The 19761-nt window shown below is 31.5% G+C and overlaps 3 protein-coding genes across 3 annotated transcripts; all 3 read left to right on the forward strand.

Annotated features, from left to right (window-relative positions):
• The first annotated feature begins 933 nt into the window (after positions 1-933).
• On the forward strand, positions 934-9267 carry LOC125810347 (uncharacterized). Its single transcript, XM_049489849.1, has 6 exons — positions 934-1339; positions 4649-4712; positions 6114-7409; positions 7549-7609; positions 7689-8641; positions 8928-9267. Exons 1-6 carry the CDS (start codon positions 934-936, stop codon positions 9265-9267), a joined length of 3120 nt encoding a protein of 1039 aa, XP_049345806.1.
• Positions 9268-11191: 1924 nt separating this feature from the next.
• LOC125810348 (uncharacterized) lies at positions 11192-14643 on the forward strand. The gene is given in 8 exon segments (XM_049489851.1): positions 11192-11648; positions 11769-11990; positions 12067-12314; positions 12396-12599; positions 12708-12800; positions 12946-13050; positions 13202-13591; positions 14635-14643. Coding segments are annotated over 8 exon segments (1728 nt in total).
• Positions 14644-16948: 2305 nt separating this feature from the next.
• Positions 16949-17395, forward strand: LOC125810349 (agamous-like MADS-box protein AGL29). Its single transcript, XM_049489852.1, has one exon. It carries the CDS (start codon positions 16949-16951, stop codon positions 17393-17395), a length of 447 nt encoding a protein of 148 aa, XP_049345809.1.
• The last annotated feature ends 2366 nt before the right edge of the window (positions 17396-19761 follow it).

Raw genomic sequence — 19761 nt, forward strand, 5'->3', positions numbered from 1 at the left:
TTTATTTTTAATGATAATAATTTAATTATCGTTAAATATATTTTTTAGTGGCAATTAATCTTTTTTCTAAATGTCTCTAAAGCTTATAACGACATTCATTTTAATGACAATTAAGTAATGCTGATAAATAATTTAATACTCTTTGTTAATGTGCATATTTATTGCCACTAAAAATTATTTTTGTTGCAGTGTAACTATATTAAATATTTATTTATTTCAATTTAACTTCAAATACTCATTGTAGTTAATGTACTTATAAGGTTTCTTCTCAATGTGCTAATCTTTTAATTAATTTCGACTTATTTTAGTATTAGAATATCAAGAAAATTTCAATTTAAGTTTAAATTTTACATTTGATTAATATTAATGCATGTAGAAAGCTTGAATTCTCATTGTTTTAATTCATTAAAACATTTATTTATGGTTAGTGAAAGTCAACAATTTGATTTTGACTTTGAAATTTAAAAGAAACATATACTTAGTTGGTGTTTTTTCAAACTATATTCACACTATTTAATCACAATTAATAATAATATATTTAAATAATTACTATTTTAAATTAAAATGTTAGATTTCTCTAACTACTTGCAATTACACGATTTGTGTTTTATAATGCAAGTCAATTTTTTTTATTTTAACTGCAAAATTTTAAAAGATTTGGATGCATAGTTGGTCTTTCCTCAAACTATATCCACACACTATCTAGCCACATTTGGTAATTTATTAAATATGTTAAATAAAATATTTTCCTTTTTTAGCTTAAAATAATATATTTCTCTACCTACTTGCAATTATAGAATTTGGTTAGTTTATTTTTCATGTATATAAATAATAATGTCACAGTATTCTAGTTCTCATAAGTGTCATTTCTTGGAGAAACATATTGATTCTTGATAATCTTTTTTCTTATTCTCATTCCTTATAACTTTAGTGATGGAGAGTAAGAAGACTAGAGGAAAACAAAAAATTCCAATGTCAAAAATAGAAAAACAACGTGATCGCGATGTAGCATTTTCCAAACGTTGCTCAAATCTATACAAAATGGCAAATGAACTTGTTAAATTGTGTGGTGTTGATATTGGAATAGTACTATTTTCACCTACAAATAAACCTTTCTCATTTTTCCACCCAACAACTGAAGCGGTCATTGAGCGATTTTTGAGTCCAAATTCACAATCAAGTGAAAAGACTCGCCTAGATGCAGATCAAGCACGAAATAAGGTGAATCAACTCAACAATCACCTAGATGCTATGGAGAAAAGGCTTGAGCACATAGAAGAAATTGAATGTTCTCAAACACTAATTCAGCTTAGTCAAATGGAAGAAAATGGTCAAAGAAGTAAGTGTAAATCGATTGACCAATTAAATGCAGATGAAATAACAAAATTTGAAGCATGGTTAAGGACCACCGTCTCTACTATGAATTATCGTCTAGAGAAGTTGAAAAATTAGGCTTTATCTTTGAAAAATGCACCTAGCACTTCGTAAGGGAATACCACCCCAAGTTATTATCAGTTATGTGAACCAATGATGATGAAATTTTAAATTGATATCATTTTAGAATTTTGAGATATGTTTTATTTTATGTTCTATTTAGTTTGTTTTAGTTGAGCTAAAAGTATGTATTCTGTTATAATTTTCGATATCAATATATGAATTTTTTTAATGCTTTTAAAACACATTTTTTTTCTTTGTATATTAATATTTTTTTAGTTTAAAATAGTAAAGAAATGATTTTAAAATTTTAAATGGAACGAAATAAAAGATGAAAATTATAGAATGACATTAATTTTAGAGGAAATTTTTTCGTCCTTAATTAAATGTCTTGAGTTTAAGTTGTTAGAAAGAAAAATTCCTTGTAAAGAGCAACAAAAAGTTATTTCTTTAATATTATTTCATATGTTCCAAAACACTACCAAGTCCTTGTATTTCAATCTTTATCATGTTAACAAGTCTCAAAACAGTTATACAAACACATGCATATATATGCTAATAAGTTAATTTGGAACACAAATAAAATAAAACAAAGCATCATATTATTTCATACGAGTTCAAATAAAATTAGATAAACATAAAACACAACATGGAATAAGAAAAAGGAAAATCTTCTCAATTTTGAAAATTTAGTTGAGACATAAAAGTATTTAGATATTCATGACTCCTCTTGCTAATATCTAAGAAAGGAAATCATCATATCATTACATGTGATAAACAAGAGCTTTTCGTTTCGAAAATTAATTTTATGACTTTAATGCAATAAATTGTAAGTTAGATAATCATCTTTTAACACCTCTAAATTTTACACCAAATAGCTTTGCTCTAGATGATAGGAAATATAATTAAAAGGACATGCAAATTTGGTTAGGTATTGTTCATAAAGTTGAGGATCAAGAAAATCGATTGTAATTAAGAATGATGTGAATGAACATTTATTGAATACAACATTTGATGATCATAAAAGAACATGTCTCATAAAGGACTAAGTGGCATTAATGGCCATAATGTCAGGAAGAAGAATGCTTATTTGGGACATTTTTAATTATTTGACAACTCTATCATGGATACTCTTCATCATTCATATTGTGCATCAATTATATGTTTACTCTGAGAAAAACATTAGTTTAGTTAGATGTTTCATTTGGTTTAGATACTAGTCGATACTATATACTATGTTCTATCGATTGTTTTTTGAAAAAATTAGTACTGATCATCAAAGCAAAAGAGAATGAATGTGGATGTTAAAGTTTTAATTTTGTGATTAAAGATAGTGAGAAATATAGAGAATTATTTTATCTTGATTATGAAGTAGTCGCATTCTAATTCTTGTATTAGTACTCTTTGTGTGTATATTGAATGGACTGTGTAAAGATGATTGTTTATGTATTGAATATAAACAAAACCACTTTCTAGATCACTAAATATATTTATACTCTTAATCTCTATATAATTGTTATGATCAATGTGATTCGTTAATTTCTTGATTTATTAAAATGTAAAACTCTATTGTAAGTCGATAATGCTTGATAGACGGGTTAACCCTGAAATGAGTTGATCTATCGGCTACCCCTCTAATTGAACCCTAAGCTCGGGGAATCATAAATTATTGTATTTTTTTTCTAAAATGACACTCTCCCTTGATTTTCACAATAATATTTGCTTGTGAATTTACATAGTTTTTTTGTTTTTTTATAAAAGGTTTATTTTACACAATCTAGGAACTTCCACTACACCATTTTAGGCCTATGGCCACACTAAATCTGGACAACGCTTGTAAAGTGTTGCCTAAAATATTTTTGGGAACGCTTTTAAAATGTAGCCTAAATTTTTAACTTTTGGCATCGATAATATTGGCAACACTTGTACAGCGTACTCTTTAATGGTATAGGCTACACTTTATAAGCATTGTCATAAAATGAAATAAATGGCAACAACTATTTACATATATGGCCACACTTTTAAAGTGTCTTATTTTTATAATTATAAAAACAACACATTAAAAGTGTGGCCTAAAAGTTTTCACCAAAATATTATATTCCCTCCAACATTTTTAACTCTCCCTCCCATTTTTATTGGCCAAAAATATTAATTGATAAAACATTAATAAAAACTTTTCTCTTTCTCTTCTTTCCTAGAACATACACTTTACTCTTCTTTCCTTGAACATAACTCTTGGTCTGTAGAACAAGCTTTTTCCAGAACTGAAGATCGAAGAGAGGAAGATGAAGAACTGAAGAGCTGAGCTGAAGATTCTCTTCTCCAGAACCCGATTTTCTCGAAGAGATGAAGAGCTAAAGCTAAAGAACTGAGGATCGAAGAACTGAAGAGAGGAAGCTGAAGAGCTGAGCTGAAGATTTCTCCTATACCGATTTCGTGAAGCGTAAGTACCAATTTCGTACAACTGAGATTCCTTTCTATTCTCTACTAATCATCTAGTACTAAAAACAGTCAATTGATTGAATTTTTGTTTTGTGTTTAGAAGGAATTGATTACTTTGGGGTTCTTATAGCTGAAATTTCAAAGTAGGGAAAGAAATTGCGAAAAATCTTAAAGTCAAAGTTAGCCCTAGGCATATTGAGCAGACGAGAAAGAGGGAATTACTACTCGAAAGCATTTGAGTCAGTAAGTATCTATCTTTTTTTTCCTTAATATTATAAATTTTGAATTAAACTATCCAGCTCCGTAGTGTTCAAGACTATAGTAATGCAAAGAAGCCACAAGTATTACTCAGTAAGCTCAGCTACACAAAACATTACAGTCTCTAAAATCCTATAACTCTGTAAGCTCAGCTACACAAAAGTATAGCCAAATAAAATCATGTAATCCTATAACTCTGTCTCCGTAGTGTTCAAGTCTAACATACTCACAAGTATAGCCAAATAATCCTATAACTCTGTAAGTTCAGCTACACAAAACATTACAGTCTCTAAAATCTTAATTCTTGCAAATGTATGCCTATAGAGATGCTTTGTGTATGCAGTTTATTAAGTTGTTGGATATTGCTTCCTAGAGGATTTTTTCGATATGCAGTCCAGACAGTTTTATCTCTTTTGTCAGTTTTAGTTGCCCATCAATCTTGGGTAGTTTAATTTACTTGCATTGGAGGTTGGTTGATATTTGGAATATTACTGTGCTTTTTCAAAAATTACAGAGTCTTCTTTTTTGATATGTAGCCATACTCTATGTTGGATGTTTGGAGGAGTAGGAGTTCCACTGTTAGTTTCTCCTATTTTGTGACTAGAAGCTCCTCTTGATTTTCTGAATGATATTGTTTGCTCATTTGCATAGGGAACATGTTTATTTCACCAGATGAACATATTCTTGATTAATACCTCTACCAGTTTAAGCTTTTCAGCTCTAGAACAGTCTACTCAGGAAATTTGGGTTGGAGAATAGATATAAAGTTGTGTATGACCAAGTGCTGGTTCTATTTTCTTGTAAATTTCTAACAAGACTAAAAACAAATCCAAACAAATATTGTAACTCAATATACCAAAGCAACAAACTTCTATACAAAACAAAACACAAAAGAATTGAATAAGAAAGGATTCAGGAGGCAGAACTCTGTTCTGCTATTGGACATAGTCTGACTGCTTGGAAACACAAGGTTCAGGAGGTAGAATTCTGATGCAGAATGGTTGAATATGACTGGTATGTTTCTGAATAAGGGAGGTGCATAGGTTCAGATTATAGAATTTTTTATGAAGGAAGCAGAGTGATCTGGTAGTCCTGGCAGGTTCTGATTGTAGGGTGAGTCCTGGCAGTTAACTGCAGTAGATAAGAAAACTGATAAGAACACACTCCATATGCCAGCTGCTACTTTACAGTGCAAAAATAGATGCCTAGCACTCTCCAACATTGTCTAACGGCACATATAACATTCATCAGGGCATGTTTTTCCTTCTCTAAAATGCAGTCAACTTTAGTCTTAAAATCTGGTTCAACTTGCTTGCTTTAGATCGTGTTAATTGTTTTCTTCCTATTTTTAGAACTTGAAAGGCTAGATAACACTTGAAGTAAAATTAATGAACTCTTTTTAAAATCAGGTTTCCAGTAAACCTTATCACAGGATTCTGTTAAGCCTTGAACACTTCTAGAGTCTTGAAAAATTTCACAACTCTTCTTATTCAAAGTCCTTCTATAAGTAATATTTCACCCTTTAGGATCCAAGATTATAGCTAATCTTGCTTTAGGTCAGGGATAACTTAGAATGAATAAACTCTACGAAACTTTAAGTTTTTTTGGTGTGATCGACTATCTATTATAGGATCATTGTAATGTTTGCTTGAATGTTTAAACATGGTAGTAGATGTTTGCTTAATCTTGATTAGTTTATTAAATTGTGTCTATCCTATTAATTTACTTTCTTTCTTAATTGTGTCTATCCTATTAATTTTACTTATTTTTCCTTAGAAGTATAATCAACATTCAAAAACATTTGTGGAGGATTCAAGGTTTGATTTGGCATAGCACAAGCGCCATGACTAGGTAAGAAACTATTATCATCTCATAACACCTGATTCTGGTAACTTACTCATGACTTTTAAAACTTATTTGTGAAGTAATTAATGATTTAATGATTGTTACTGAGATTAAATATTGATATATTTTTCTAGGAATTCAAATATCTCATCCAAGGATTGGATTGATTTAGCAAGGTATAGCAAATCGTATATTGATGGTGTTGAATCATTCCTAGATTTTGCTTACTCTTATGGAGATCCTCAAGGACAAGAAATTCAATGTCCATGTGCAAAATGTTGTAATATTCGTTGGACTCGAAGGAATGTAGTGTATGATCATCTAATATGCTATGGATTTGTTAAAGGTTATACTAGATGGATCAATCACGGGGAATGGGATATCAAGTTGAATGTTGACGATGATATGGATTACTCACGTGATGATATTGATGGGTTGTTAAATGATCAATTTAGAGATGTTGCACAGGCTGAAGGAGTTTATGATGGTCCAAATGAAAATGCCAAGAAATACTATAACTTATTTAAAGAGGCAAGCCAAGAATTATATCCTGGTTGTATAGGATTCTCTAAATTATCATTCACACTTCGTTTATATTTGTTGAAGTGTCTACACGGATGGAGCAATGAATCATTCACTTCTCTTTTAGAATTATTAAAAGAGGTAATGCCCGAGTTGAACATTCTTCCGTCTTACAATAAGACCAAGTCTATGGTTAAGAATCTCGGTATTGATTATGAGAAAATTGATGCATGTCCAAATGATTGCATGTTGTTTAGGAATGATCATAAGGATGATGAATTTTGTCATACTTGCAGAGCTTCACGATATATTAAAAATCCTAAAGTTGATAGTGAGGTTGAGCCTTCTAAGAAATCACATCGAGTTTCAGCAAAGACTTTGAGACACTTTCCATTAATTCCTAGACTCAAAAGGTTATTTATGTGCTCAAAGACGGCTAATTCTTTGAGGTGGCATGACGAGAAACGTTCTAAAGATGGAAAGTTAAGGCATCCCGCTGATGGTCAAGCATGGAAAGATTTTGATAGGTTGCATCCAATTTTCGCACAAGATTCTCGCAATGTAAGACTTGGATTAGCAAGTGATGGATTCAATCCATTTCGAACCATGAGTATATCTCATAGCACATGGCCATTTATGTTGATGGCGTATAATCTGCCACCTTGGATGTGCATGAAATCTGAATATTCAATACTTTCTTTACTTATACCTGGGCCACGATCACCTGGAAATGACATTGATATTTACTTACAACCATTGATAGATGAGTTAAAATTGTTGTGGGATTCTGGGGTTGAAACATATGATGCTTCAAGAAATCAAACTTTTCAAATGCGAGCAGCTCTTATGTGGACAATCAATGACTTTCCTACATATGCTATGTTGTTTGGATGGAGTACAAAAGGAAAGTTTGCTTGCCCTTGTTGTAACTATAACACTAATTCTCACTATTTTAAGCATAGTCAAAAAATGTGTTATATGGATCATCGTGTTTTTCTACCCATGGACATCTAACAAAAGATCTTTCAATGGAAAAACTGATTTCAGGCCTCCTCCACCTTTATTAAAGGGAACCGATGTGCTTAATAGCTTACAAGATTTTGAAAATGTGTTTGGAAAGAAGAGAGAGATCAAATGATGGCCCATGGAAAAAAAGGTCAATCTTTTTTGAATTACCTTATTGGCAGCACAACTTGTTACGCCACAGCCTTGATGTAATGCACATAGAGAAGAACATAGTTGATAGCATACTTGGAACTCTTTTGGATATTCCTGGCAAAACAAAGGATCATGCAAAGGCCCGGTATGATTTGAAAGAGATGGGAATTAGAAAGAATCTTCATCCAAAAGATACTGAAGATAATAAGAGAACAAAGTTTGCAAAAGCTTGCTTCTCAATGACAAATGGAGAGAAATCTGTTTTTTGTGGAGTTTTAAAGACAGCCAAGCTACCTGATGGTAGTGCCTCCAATATATCTAGGTGTGTGCAATTGGATGAAAGAAAATTGTCTGGTTATAAGACCCATGATGCTCATTTCATGTTACATTACTTGCTTCCAATACCAATTAAAAGCATCCTTCCAGATCATATGGTTATTCCTTTGATTCATCTATGTTCCTTCTTCCAACGTTTGTGTCAAAAAGATATCATATTGGAGGAACTAGATTGCTTAGAAGTAGAGATCAGGGAAACAATAAATCAGTTGGAGCGAATTTTTCCTCCGTCATTTTTTGATATAATGATTCATTTGCCTATTCATTTGGTGAATGAAGTGAGATTAGGTGGTCCAGTTCAGAACCGATGGATGTATTCCACTGAAAGAGAAATGGGTACATTCAAATCATATATCCACAACAGACGTTATCCAAAAGGTTGCATAGTAGAGGCGTGTGTGGGAATAGACTGTATGAATTTATTTTCTAGATATCTGCATAGGGCAGTACAAACCAGATTTAACAGAAGAGCCCGAAATAATGATGAATGTGACCCAAGTGATGCAGAAACAGTGAGTTTGTTTCCTAAAAAGGGATGTCCTTTAGGAGCAAAGAAAACTGATCCAGTTAGTTTAGATAACAAGTCACTAAGTCAGGCACATGCATACTTATTGGGAAATTGTGATGAGATTCAAGAATATATTAGGTACTTTAATTTTATATAGTATTTTCTTTTGTATAATTAATTTTTAACTTATTTTATTTATCATTTTAACAAAAAAGTACATATTGTGTAGAGAGCATGAGCAAGAGGTTAATAATCATCTGCGAAGATCTAAATGGAGCAAGGCCAAAGATCATTGTCAAAACTTCTCTCAATGGTTTGAAACTCGTGCTTTGCAAGAGGATGTGCCTGATTTGATAAAATAATTGTCTAGACGACCAAATTTTGTTGCTAAAAGATACTCTGGGTATCTCATTAATGGATATAGATTCCATATTAGGCAACGTGATGCAAGGCATAAAACACAAAATAGTGGTGTTACAGTCGTTGCCTCAACTACAAGTTTTGCAAGATCAAAGGATAAGAACCCGATTGCTACAGATTTGACTTATTATGGTAGAATAGTTGATATAGTTGAGTTAGACTATTATAGTCATTTTAAGGTTGTTCTGTTTAAGTGCGATTGGTATGAGGTTGAAAAAGATATTTATGGCCTTACTTATGTCTATTTTAACAAGAGATGCTCTCAGGAAGAGCCTTTTGTGCTTGCTTCTCAAGTACATCAATGCTTCTATGTGCAAGATCCATATGATCAAGATAGACATTAAGCTATGAAGACTGTTTCGAGAGACTTGTTTAACATGAGTGATGAATTTGAATCTGATCTCCCACAAAGTTATGAAAATGAGTTGTCTGAACACTTGATGGGACCATCCATACCAGAAGATGATGGTGAAGTTACCTTAGTAAGGACTGATGTACCAGAAACTGTTATTGATGTGCCTTCGGAGGAATTTGTTACTCAACAACTTGAGGTTGAGTATGAAAAAGAGTTTGAAGATGAGTCTGAAGAAGAGTTTGAAGATGAGTCTGAAGAAGAGTGTGAAGACGGGTCTGAAAATGAGTATGAAGATGATTCTGAAGATGAGTCAAACGATGAGTCTGAAGACGAGTTTGAAGATGACACACCATGAGTTTTAATATTTTTGTGATGACCATATAGTGCTAACTCACTCTTTTTGTTATTTCACTATTTTTGTACAAACACCTTAAGATATCTAAGTATGTTGTTGTTGTTGTTACTTGTAAATTGTGGTATTTGCTGCTTGTATAGGGTGAATCATGCATGTGCTCCAACAAACATGACTATACTAGATCTAGTCAGCTTTCTTGTTGTTCCTAAAGTCAATGATTATACTTACTTTTCTTAGATAAGAATTCTAAATTATGATGTTTTCTAATTCAGACATGCTTAATGAAGTTCTTCTGTAGATGGCATAGGAGGTTCTTCTTTTCTTTTTTTTTCAGGATCAAGCTGTTATACTATTGTCCTATTTTGTAGTGTTCCTAATGTATAATTTTTTTGCTGCAACAGAATTTAGCTGGGATGATGTGAAGGTTGATAAACATCGAAAAGGCAGTGAAGGCGGCACAGTGAAATCAGTCCTCTGTGTGTAGTACTCCCTTATCTTTCTGGAAGCTAATGATTAGTTCACTACTCATTCTCATTAGCACAATGAAGGCAACACATTTAAATCTTTTAGGGGTCGTTTGGTTTGAATATGAGTTATGATGGGATAAGTTATGTTGGGATAAGTTATGTTGGGATTAGTTATGATGGGATAAGTTGTCCTGGGATTATTTCTTATTGAGTGTTTGGTTTGTTATATTCAAAATAATATATATTGATAAATTTTAAGAACAAGTTGTTTGTTTACAAAATTACCCTTCACTTTATTTAAACTTTTTAAATTTTTCTTTGTGAGCTTTAGTTATTCATTTTTTAAAATAAAACTTTTATTTTTTTTAACTTAAATATTTTTGTTTATGTATTCCCATGATAAGTACCATGTGTATTTAAAAATATAACTTTTTTCTTATTTAGCTTAAAAATAGAACTTTCCTCTTAAGTTTATTAAAGAGAAGAAAATTTATGAGAAATCAAAATAAAATAAACATAAGAATTAGTCAAATAAATTCATAAATAAAAATTATATTTATATAGTATAATTTTTTAATAGAAAAATATGTATAATTATCATAAAAATAAGGAGTAGTAAATATTATTATACATGGTATTAAAAAAAATGTAAATATACATAAATGTAAAAAATGATATATAAAAAGGATTTAAAGGGACATATTTGTCATTTACCTATTCTATCTCGGGATAAGTTATCCCGGGATTACTATACCACCCATGGGGAGGGATAACTTATCCCGGTACTAATTATTAATCCCGGGATAAGTTATCCCGGACTTGCCAACCAAACAACATAATTTTTTTTTTATCCCATCACTATTTCCTTATCCCATCACTATTATTTCTAATCCCTCACACCAAACGAGCCCTTAAAGTTATATTTCTGTAGCTTTTTCTATCTAACAATCCTAGAACGTATATGATTATGAAGCTAGAACCTCTTCTCTTTGCAGGTTTGCTTTTTCTATTTAACAATCACCTGATTATTGTTTTGTAGGTTAACTTACTATAGGGAAAGAAAATAAAGAGATTAAAAGAAAGCGGGAAGAATGAGTCAATCAGCAGCACTAAAGAAAAAGGGTTCGAATCCGAACAAAGCTCAAAGTCCACTGAAGAATCTGAACTTTGATATGCAATACCGATCAAGTACTGAATTGGCTAACCAATTCAAGATTAAGAGAGAACAACTTGCTAACGAACGCAATGATAAAGCTAAGAAAGAGCATGCACCAATAGCACATAAAAGAAAGAATTCTGAGGATTTCATTCCACAACAAGGAAAGAGTAAATTGCTCGAGTACAAATCAGTAATTCATTCGTCTTCGAGGGAAGAGTTTGGTACCTCACATATGGTTGTTGGGAAAGGACAAACTAAAAAGAGCTTATTTCAATCTGGAGAGTCCATTCAAGAGAAAGGAACTAAACTTCATATGCACAACTTTAGGTTCCAAACGTCTTCCAAGAAAGGTGTTACTGCTTCAGTACATGTGACTGGGGAAGCACTTGGTAATGCAGAGGAATAACATGATATTCAAGATCTACTAAACTTCAAACATGTGAAGAAAAAGTCGGTCCTACCGGCCACAAGTCCTGATCAGTTTCTGGAAGAACAACGACTACAAAAAGAACATGATATTCATGATCTACCAAACTGCAAGCAGGTAAAGAGGAAGTCGATCATACCAGCTACTAGTCTTGATCAGTTTAAAAAAAAACAAGCAATACACATATATGATGAAACAAAAACTGATAACCACAAAGTAGCTGATGATCTTGTGGATCAAGAAGAAATCGGCGGGGATGAGTGTGCTATAGATGAGGAAATTGGCATTGATTGTGGTTCAGAAGGTATGTCTTAAGCGTTGTAAGATATATTACTTATATAAAAGAAATTTCTTATTTCCTTACTGTTACATCAATCTAGGAATATTGGAGCCGAAAAAAGTTCGAGAAAAAACAACATGTAAGGATATTCACGCAAGAAATTTGGAAGAAAGAAAGAAGGTGACATTTGATAAAGGACAAGCAGTGGGACCAACTGGTAAGATAGTGTCAGAATTAACCAACTTTATAGGAACAATTTCAAGGAACTCTAGATTCATCAACTTGATGTACACTAGTTGGCATGCAGTGCCAAAAGATACGAAAAAGCGCATGTTGGAATATATCAATGTAAGAACAATCAATTTTGAGATTGCATATTTTATTGTTTGCTTTTACTGACTGAAGCTAAATATATTTTGTTTTGCATAGTCCAAATTCCTAATTCCAGTAGAAGGAAAGAAGTGGGTGATGACTAGTCTTCGTGATGCTTGGAGGCGATACAAACAAAAAATTAAAGAGAGATATTTTGATAAAAATAGTACCGTTGAGGATATACTAGCAAAACGTCCTGATGACATGCCAGAAGAACAATTCCGTCAATTGATCAAGTATTGGAAACACCCAACTGTTCAAGTAAGACTAAAATAGTGCATTTCTACTCTTCAACTTATTTTGCATCATATCTATTCTTTTTTTTTGTTTTATTTATTAATTCAAAGATCTTTTTTTATTTTAATATAGGCCATGTGTGAGAGGAATTCTCGAAATAGGAAAAAGCAAAAGTGGAGGCATCGAAAGGGACCTATTAATTTTGCAAGAGTACACGTGGCATTGGTAATACTTAGCAGACATTTCGTAAAAAAATTGAATGTCATGAGACCAATCCACTTTGTCTTTTTGGATGAAAAACTTACCATATCTTAAGCTTTCTTTAGAACATATTGATACGTTTTTTAATCTCTTTTGATATAATTTGTAGCGTGCAACCAAAGAAAACAATGAGGAACCATCAAAGTCTGAAATGTTTATTGCAACTCGTACAAAGACGGGAAAGGATCTTCACATCGATACTCAAGCTGCAATAGTAAATTTTTTAAAGTGGATTAGTGATGAATTTAATTCAGGTTTAAAATTTATATATTGCCAGGAGGGTGGTATTTTTATTTTAATATGCTTGAGTCGCTGGAAAGAAAGAAGTGCTTACATTTAATATGAATGTCAATTTTATTCAATAGGTTGAACTTCAGAATCGCCAAAATTCCGGGGAAACAACAGATGATGCTTTTACGGCAGTGTTTGGAAAGGAGCAGCCTGGTCGAATTAGGTGCTATGGTAGATCAGTGACAACAAGTTCTTTGAAGAAAAATGAGGAAACTAACAAGCTAAAACAGAAATATGCCAATGAAATCACTTATCTAAAAGAAGAAATGAATGAAATGAGAGAAGAAATGCGACATTTCTTTAGTCAATTGCTTTAAAACAACCCTGGATTGAATGTTTGAGATATGCCAGGGTGTGTTCGATCTAACATTGCTTCACCTATTGATGCGAGTAGTGCACAAGCTGTAAAAGGCCAAAATCTTCCACATTCTTCCGGGTCAACTCATGATCCAGTTCTTCAAAAGGTATTTTGTATTTTTTCAAATGTTCTTTTTTTAGAGCAATAAGTTAGAAAATTAGTATACTAAAGAACTATATCCTATATGATTGTAAATTTGTGATAGTTGGCTAATTAGTCCTCTCAGTTTCTCTGAAAGTCTTCTTTCTGGTAGTTGGCTTATTAAGGCAGTTAATTTGCAAGCTTTTTAACTTCATGTTTGAATCTTTCAAAGTAGCTCTAGTTTTGGCATGATTGTTCTGGAATTTTTGGTGGCTCTTCCTGTAGTTCTTCTTCTCATTGGTTGCTCATTTGTGTGTAGTTGTGGCTCCAACCGGCAGTCCTTGCTTGGTAGTGATAATAGGAGTCGCAAGGCCAATAGGTATATCATTTTTAGCCTGATTTGTGTCTTAGTCTAACGACAAATGATTGGATAATAGTATAGGGAGCTGGTTCAGGGCAAAAGTTGAAGGGTTGTGGATTGACTTTTCGAGCTCTTTCCAATACCTTTATTGATCTCTTAAGGAGGATCCATTTCTTCAGCTTCCAGTTCTTAGACTTTGGTGGCTCAAATTTACTCTTGGTGATAGTATTATTAATTAGCAACAAAATCCATTGTTTCTAATTGACTGTCATGATGTCTCAAGCTTTCGTACAGTGAATTTGTACTATTTTGCTCTCTGCCATCTGTATGATCAGTTTTTGGTGGCTCTTCATCTTGAACAATGTCATTAGTGACACTGTGTATTGGATGAATCATCTCGAGTCAGTGTTGTTAGGATCTGCCTAACTGTTTCTCTTATGAGATTGACAGTATCATTTATGTTGAAACTTCTCCCATTGTGGCTTATATCATCATTTTCTTCCGAGAAATCTTAAGGAGAGTTGTCTGTATTCGTTTCAGCTAGTGTTTGTTGTTATTTATTTCATCGAGTTGTTCATTCCCTATTTTTTATACAACATCTGAAAGAATGTGCTGTGATATCAAATGCCACATGCTGATGTGCTTCTGTTTTTTCATCTGTTTTCTGTATGTTTCGTCTTCTGCTTCTGTTATCTGTTTGTTTGCAGAAAATTTAATACATAAGGAGAGGAGAGTAAGCAATCACATGTAGAACAGTAGAAGTGTTCATGACTTACATTCACTACTTGTTGCTGATTGATTATATGAGTGATCTTGAACTTCTGGAAGAAGAATTCTCTTGATTGCTTCTTGTACTAGCTTAACTGCTAAAAGCTTAGCGCTTCAATCTCTTGGTTATTTGCATTGTGATTTGTAGTCATTGACTCTCTTTCGGAATAACTCAAAAATGAATCAGAACTTTTTGCTGCACAAGACTTGTTGCCACTATCCTTGTGATTATCTTCATCAGCTCCACGGATTAGTTTGCTGTCCAATTTTGTAGATTCATCCGAAATCATATGTCTATGATCAAGCTCCACATGCTCCTATTCTGCAATCTGATTTTTTGTTCATAATTGGTTTTAATTTTTAATTTTATTTTAAATGTGTAGGGAAATGGAGGTGATCAAATTTGAAGGGTCGCCACAAATTAATTTGATCTCATTGAAGTGGATGATGAAGAGTTTTTGAACTATTGTAAAAGTTTGAATACGTTATATTTGATTTTGTGAAATATATTCATTGCTAGAATATATTGAACTATTGTAAGAGTACTTTTTGAACAATTATTGTGTGCACATATTTAGAATGTTGTTTTATAAGTATGTGTATGTACACAAGACATACTATCTTTTGAAGTTTATTGCAAATCTATATATTTGAATTACTTATTAGCTAATTTGATGCTTGAGTTTATTTATTGCAAAACAATATTGGTGTTTTTTAATTAGAAATTGTGGCATATAAATATTTTATAGCCAAAATAATATTGCCACACTTAAAAGTGTAGCCATAGGATTGTAAATTGTGTATGCACATGGGCAAGGACTACACTTCAAAGTGTTGTCATACATAAGATAGAAAAGGCAACACTTTAAAATCGTGGGCAATATGGAAGAAAAGGCCACGCTTGAAAGTGTAGCTGATAAGGCAACACTTTTAAGTGTAGCTGCGAAGCGTGGCCTTTTTTCCTTTTAGGCTATGCTTGAACGTGTAGCTAACAAGGCAACACTTTTAAGCGTAGCTGCAAAGCATGGCCTTTTTGCCTTTTAGGCTACGCTTTTAAGCGTAGCTATTAAGACAACACTTGAAAAGTGTTGTCTAAAGTCAAAGGTTACACCTCTTTAGGCTACCCCCAAAAAAGTGTTGTCGAAAGTCAAAAAGTGTAGCCTTTTATCAAAGGACACACTTTTTGCTAGTTTAGACAACACTTTTCTAGGGTGGCCGTAGCCCTAAAATGTTGTAGTGTTCCATAATTTTGTCGTGGTTCATTTGTTCAATAGATCTTGACATAATACATCCTAATAATAAAAAAAAATATAGTAAAATTATTAGTTGATTCATAATGAGCGTTAAGATTGAAATTCTCTTAAAGAAGACCGTCAACTACTCAACAAACAAGGTAAGAAAAGTGAAAAAACAGCAGTCACACACAAACACAACAAAATGATGAAATGAAGAAAAATGAACGAGAAGTATTAGAGGAAGAATTGTCGAACTTCTTACATGGATATCTAAAAATAAGGCTTGATGAATGAAATCTAGTCACGTTACAAAAGTCAGTAGAGTTCACCAACTTGCGAGATCAAGAAAGATTGTCTAAACTTAGTAAGTACATTAAATATTTACCTATTTCAAATTAAATTTAGATTTTTATTATAGTTGGTTCACTTATAATGCTTCTTTTCAGTAGATCTTGTAATTAATTTTGGATTTTTTTTTTACTAAAGTTAAAATTTTATATTTGATTGTCATTAGTGCATATGGAAAGTTTGAATTTGTATAGTCTTAATTCATTGAAACATATCTATTCAAATATTTATTTAAATTATATTTGACTTTGACTTTGATTTTGACTATAAAATTTAAAAGATTGTTGTGCATAATTGGTATTTCTTTGAATTATCTTCATAGTATCCAACCACAATTGATAAGTTTATAATGTGTTAAAATATTTACCTTTTTAGCTTAAAATGCCAGATATCTTTAACTATTTCCAATCACATGATTTGGTAAGAAATTTATGCGAAGAAGTTTTTGATGTATATATATAGTGCCACTATATTCTATTTCACACGAGTGTCATTTCTTAAAAAAAAGAACATATTAGTTCTTAGATAAACTTTTATTTATTCTTGTTCTTTATAATTTTAGTGATGGAGAGCAAGAAGACTAGAGTGCGACAAACATTTTCAATGTCAAAAATAGAAAATCAACGTACTCGCAGTGTAGCGTTTTCCAATCGTCGCTCGAGTCTACAAAATGGCAAGCGAACTTGTTGATTTGTTCGATGTTGATATTGGAATAGTACTATTTTCGCCTGCAAACACCCCTTTCTCATTTTTCCACCCAACAATTGAAGCAATCATTGAGCGTTTTTTGAATCCCAATTCACAATTAAGTGAAAACACTCACCTAGATGCAGATCAAGCACGAAATAAGGTGCATCAACTCAACAATCACCTAAATGCTATGGGGAAAAGGTTTGAGCATGTAGAAGAAATTGAATATGCTCAAACACTAGTTCAACTTAGTCAAATCAAAGAAAATGGCGAAAGAAGTAATTGGAAATCGATTGACCAATTAAATGTAGATGAAATAACAACATTTGAAGCATGGTTAAGTACTACCGTCTCTAAAATAAATTATCGTTTAGAGAAGTTGGAAAATGAGGCTTTATCTTTGAAAAATGCACCTAGCACTTCATAAGTGATATCACCCTAAGTTATTATCATTTCAAATAAATATTATTTTAGAATTTTGCAATATGTTTTTCTTTATGTTTTGCTTTAGTTTGTTTCAGTGATGCTACAAGTATGTATTATGTTATGATTTTTTATATTAATATATGATTATTTTTTTAAAAAAATGCTATAGTATACCTTTTCTCCTTTGTATATTACTTGTTTTCTGGTTTAAAATATTAAAGAAAGGGTGAATAAGAATAAAAGATGAAAATTATAGAAATGATATCAATTTTTGAGCAGATTTTTTTATTCTTAATTTAATGTCTCTAAATTTGAGCTTTTGGAAAGAAAAATTCCTTGTAACAAAAGAGTTCTTTATTGAATGGACAGTACAAAGCATGAATCTCAATTTTTAAGACGGATGAATTCCAAATATCAAATGATTAAAAAAATTATTATGAGAATATCTTGTTATTAGTATTATATAATGGACTATGTTTTTAAGAAAATTTTTTAGATTCATATCGATCTTAATAAAATTTTACCCTTTGGGATGACCCAGTGGTTTGGGCTTGGACTTCCATGTTGGAGGTCTCAAATTCGAAACCCCTTGCCAGTGAAAGCAAGGAGTTTGCCTTCTGGGTCAAGTTCGTCGCATCGGGCTTGCCTAGTGCGGGTTACCGCTCCTATGTAATTTGCGAGCTATTGCATAGGAGCAGGGATTTTACCCTGTGCACCGAAAGAGTAGCGGCAGTGGGTTTATTTCCTTGTCATAAAAAATAATAAAATGGTTGACTTTTTAATTAGGAAAGTCATTCAATCTTGTTCTTTGATTGATTTTTGTGTGAGATTAAGTTTGATGTACTATTATTGTATACAATTTTTTACATTATTAGGTAATTTAGTTTTGAATGGAAATATAGCAATTTTAAAATAGTATTATACTTACTTAGGTTTTTTTTTAAAAAAAAAAAAAAACTGTAAATTACGGAAGATTAAATAGTATTAAGGAAATTTGGCCACCCCTTGACCAATCAACCTAAGTGGTTGTTCAATTGAAATTTACATAGTAAATAAATAATATTCATTATTTTAACATGGAGCCTAGCACCTAGGGGTGTACATGGCCGGGTTGGTTCGGGTTTTTCAAATATCAAACTAAATTATTTGTGTCGGATTTTTAAATTTATAAACCAAACCAAACCAATAAAACTCGGGTTTTTCAACCTCGGGTTTTTTCGGGTTTTTCGGTTTCTCGGGTTGTTTCGAGTTTTTTCGGTAAAGTATTCATACAAACATATAATTTACTTGTACTTCAAATATTTTTTTTAGTCCTACCAAAATACAACTATCTAAGATATTTCTTAAAAATATAACACAATATAATATGATTAATGACACTAAAATATCCAACAAAAATAATAATAATGAAATCGCGTAAAACAAATATTGCAAATTAACAAGTCATAATGAAAATTATCATAATTTAAAAGTACTAAATCATGCTAAAATTAAGTTTAATAAGTATTAGTTACATGACTAAATATTAAAGAAAATTAAAATTAGATTATGTATTTTAATTGTCTAAACCAATGTAAAACTAAAGAACAAATATTCAATATTATTGTCATTCTTAGTGTTGAATTGATTTTCTTTTTGCATTAGTATTGATTTGATTTTGATTTAAGCTTTATTATAATTACCAACATCTATGGACTATAATCTTTATTGACCTATTCATAATTCTAAGTTTCAAACTTGAAATAATATATTAAAAGATAAAAACTATGGAAAAGTATAAGAAATATTTAAAAATTATATCAAAGTAAATATTTTTATGTATAAAATAAAATTTTAAAATTATATATATAAATTCGGGTTGGTTTGGTCTCGGGTTGGTTTTTTTAAGTTAAAACCAAACCAACCCAAATATATTCTGTTTTTTTTTTTTCCAAAACCAAACCAAGTCAAACCAAACCACTAGTCGGGTTTTTTTTCCGGGCTGACTCAATTTGCGGTTTGGTTCGATTTTCGATTCGGTTTTGTACACCCCTACTAGCACCTTGTGTTGCATTTTAAAATAGTGGTTATTAAAATTCGTTAGCACATTAAACGTTTACCTATTTCAATGAAATTTAAATTGTTTTATTATAGTACACTTATAATGATTCTTTTCTATCTTCTAATTAATTTTTACTTATTTAGTATCAGAACATCAAGATCTGGACTTGTATTACATTACATAGATTTTGATGGTATAGAAATTTCATACACTGCACAAAGCTTAAAATCTTAAAGTTAAAATTTTAGATTTGAGTAATATTAATGCTAGGGGAAAGTTTAAATTCTCATTGTTTTAATTCATTAAAACATTCCTATTCAAATATA

This window comes from Solanum verrucosum, unplaced genomic scaffold (assembly GCF_900185275.1).
Source record: "Solanum verrucosum unplaced genomic scaffold, falcon-dt-bn FXZP01000038.1, whole genome shotgun sequence".
In the NCBI taxonomy this organism is placed as follows: Eukaryota; Viridiplantae; Streptophyta; class Magnoliopsida; order Solanales; family Solanaceae; genus Solanum; species Solanum verrucosum.

Excerpts from the sequence above, each read along its gene's own strand:
- LOC125810347 (XM_049489849.1), top strand. The coding sequence starts at position 934 with ATGGAGAGTAAGAAGACTAGAGGAAAACAAAAAATTCCAATGTCAAAA. Across the intron at positions 7,610-7,688 it reads GCTTACAAGATTTTGAAAAT|CACAACTTGTTACGCCACAG; the intron begins GTGTTTGGAAAG and ends CCTTATTGGCAG. Across the intron at positions 8,642-8,927 it reads GAGATTCAAGAATATATTAG|ATTCCATATTAGGCAACGTG; the intron begins GTACTTTAATTT and ends TAATGGATATAG.
- LOC125810349 (XM_049489852.1), top strand. The coding sequence starts at position 16,949 with ATGGCAAGCGAACTTGTTGATTTGTTCGATGTTGATATTGGAATAGTA.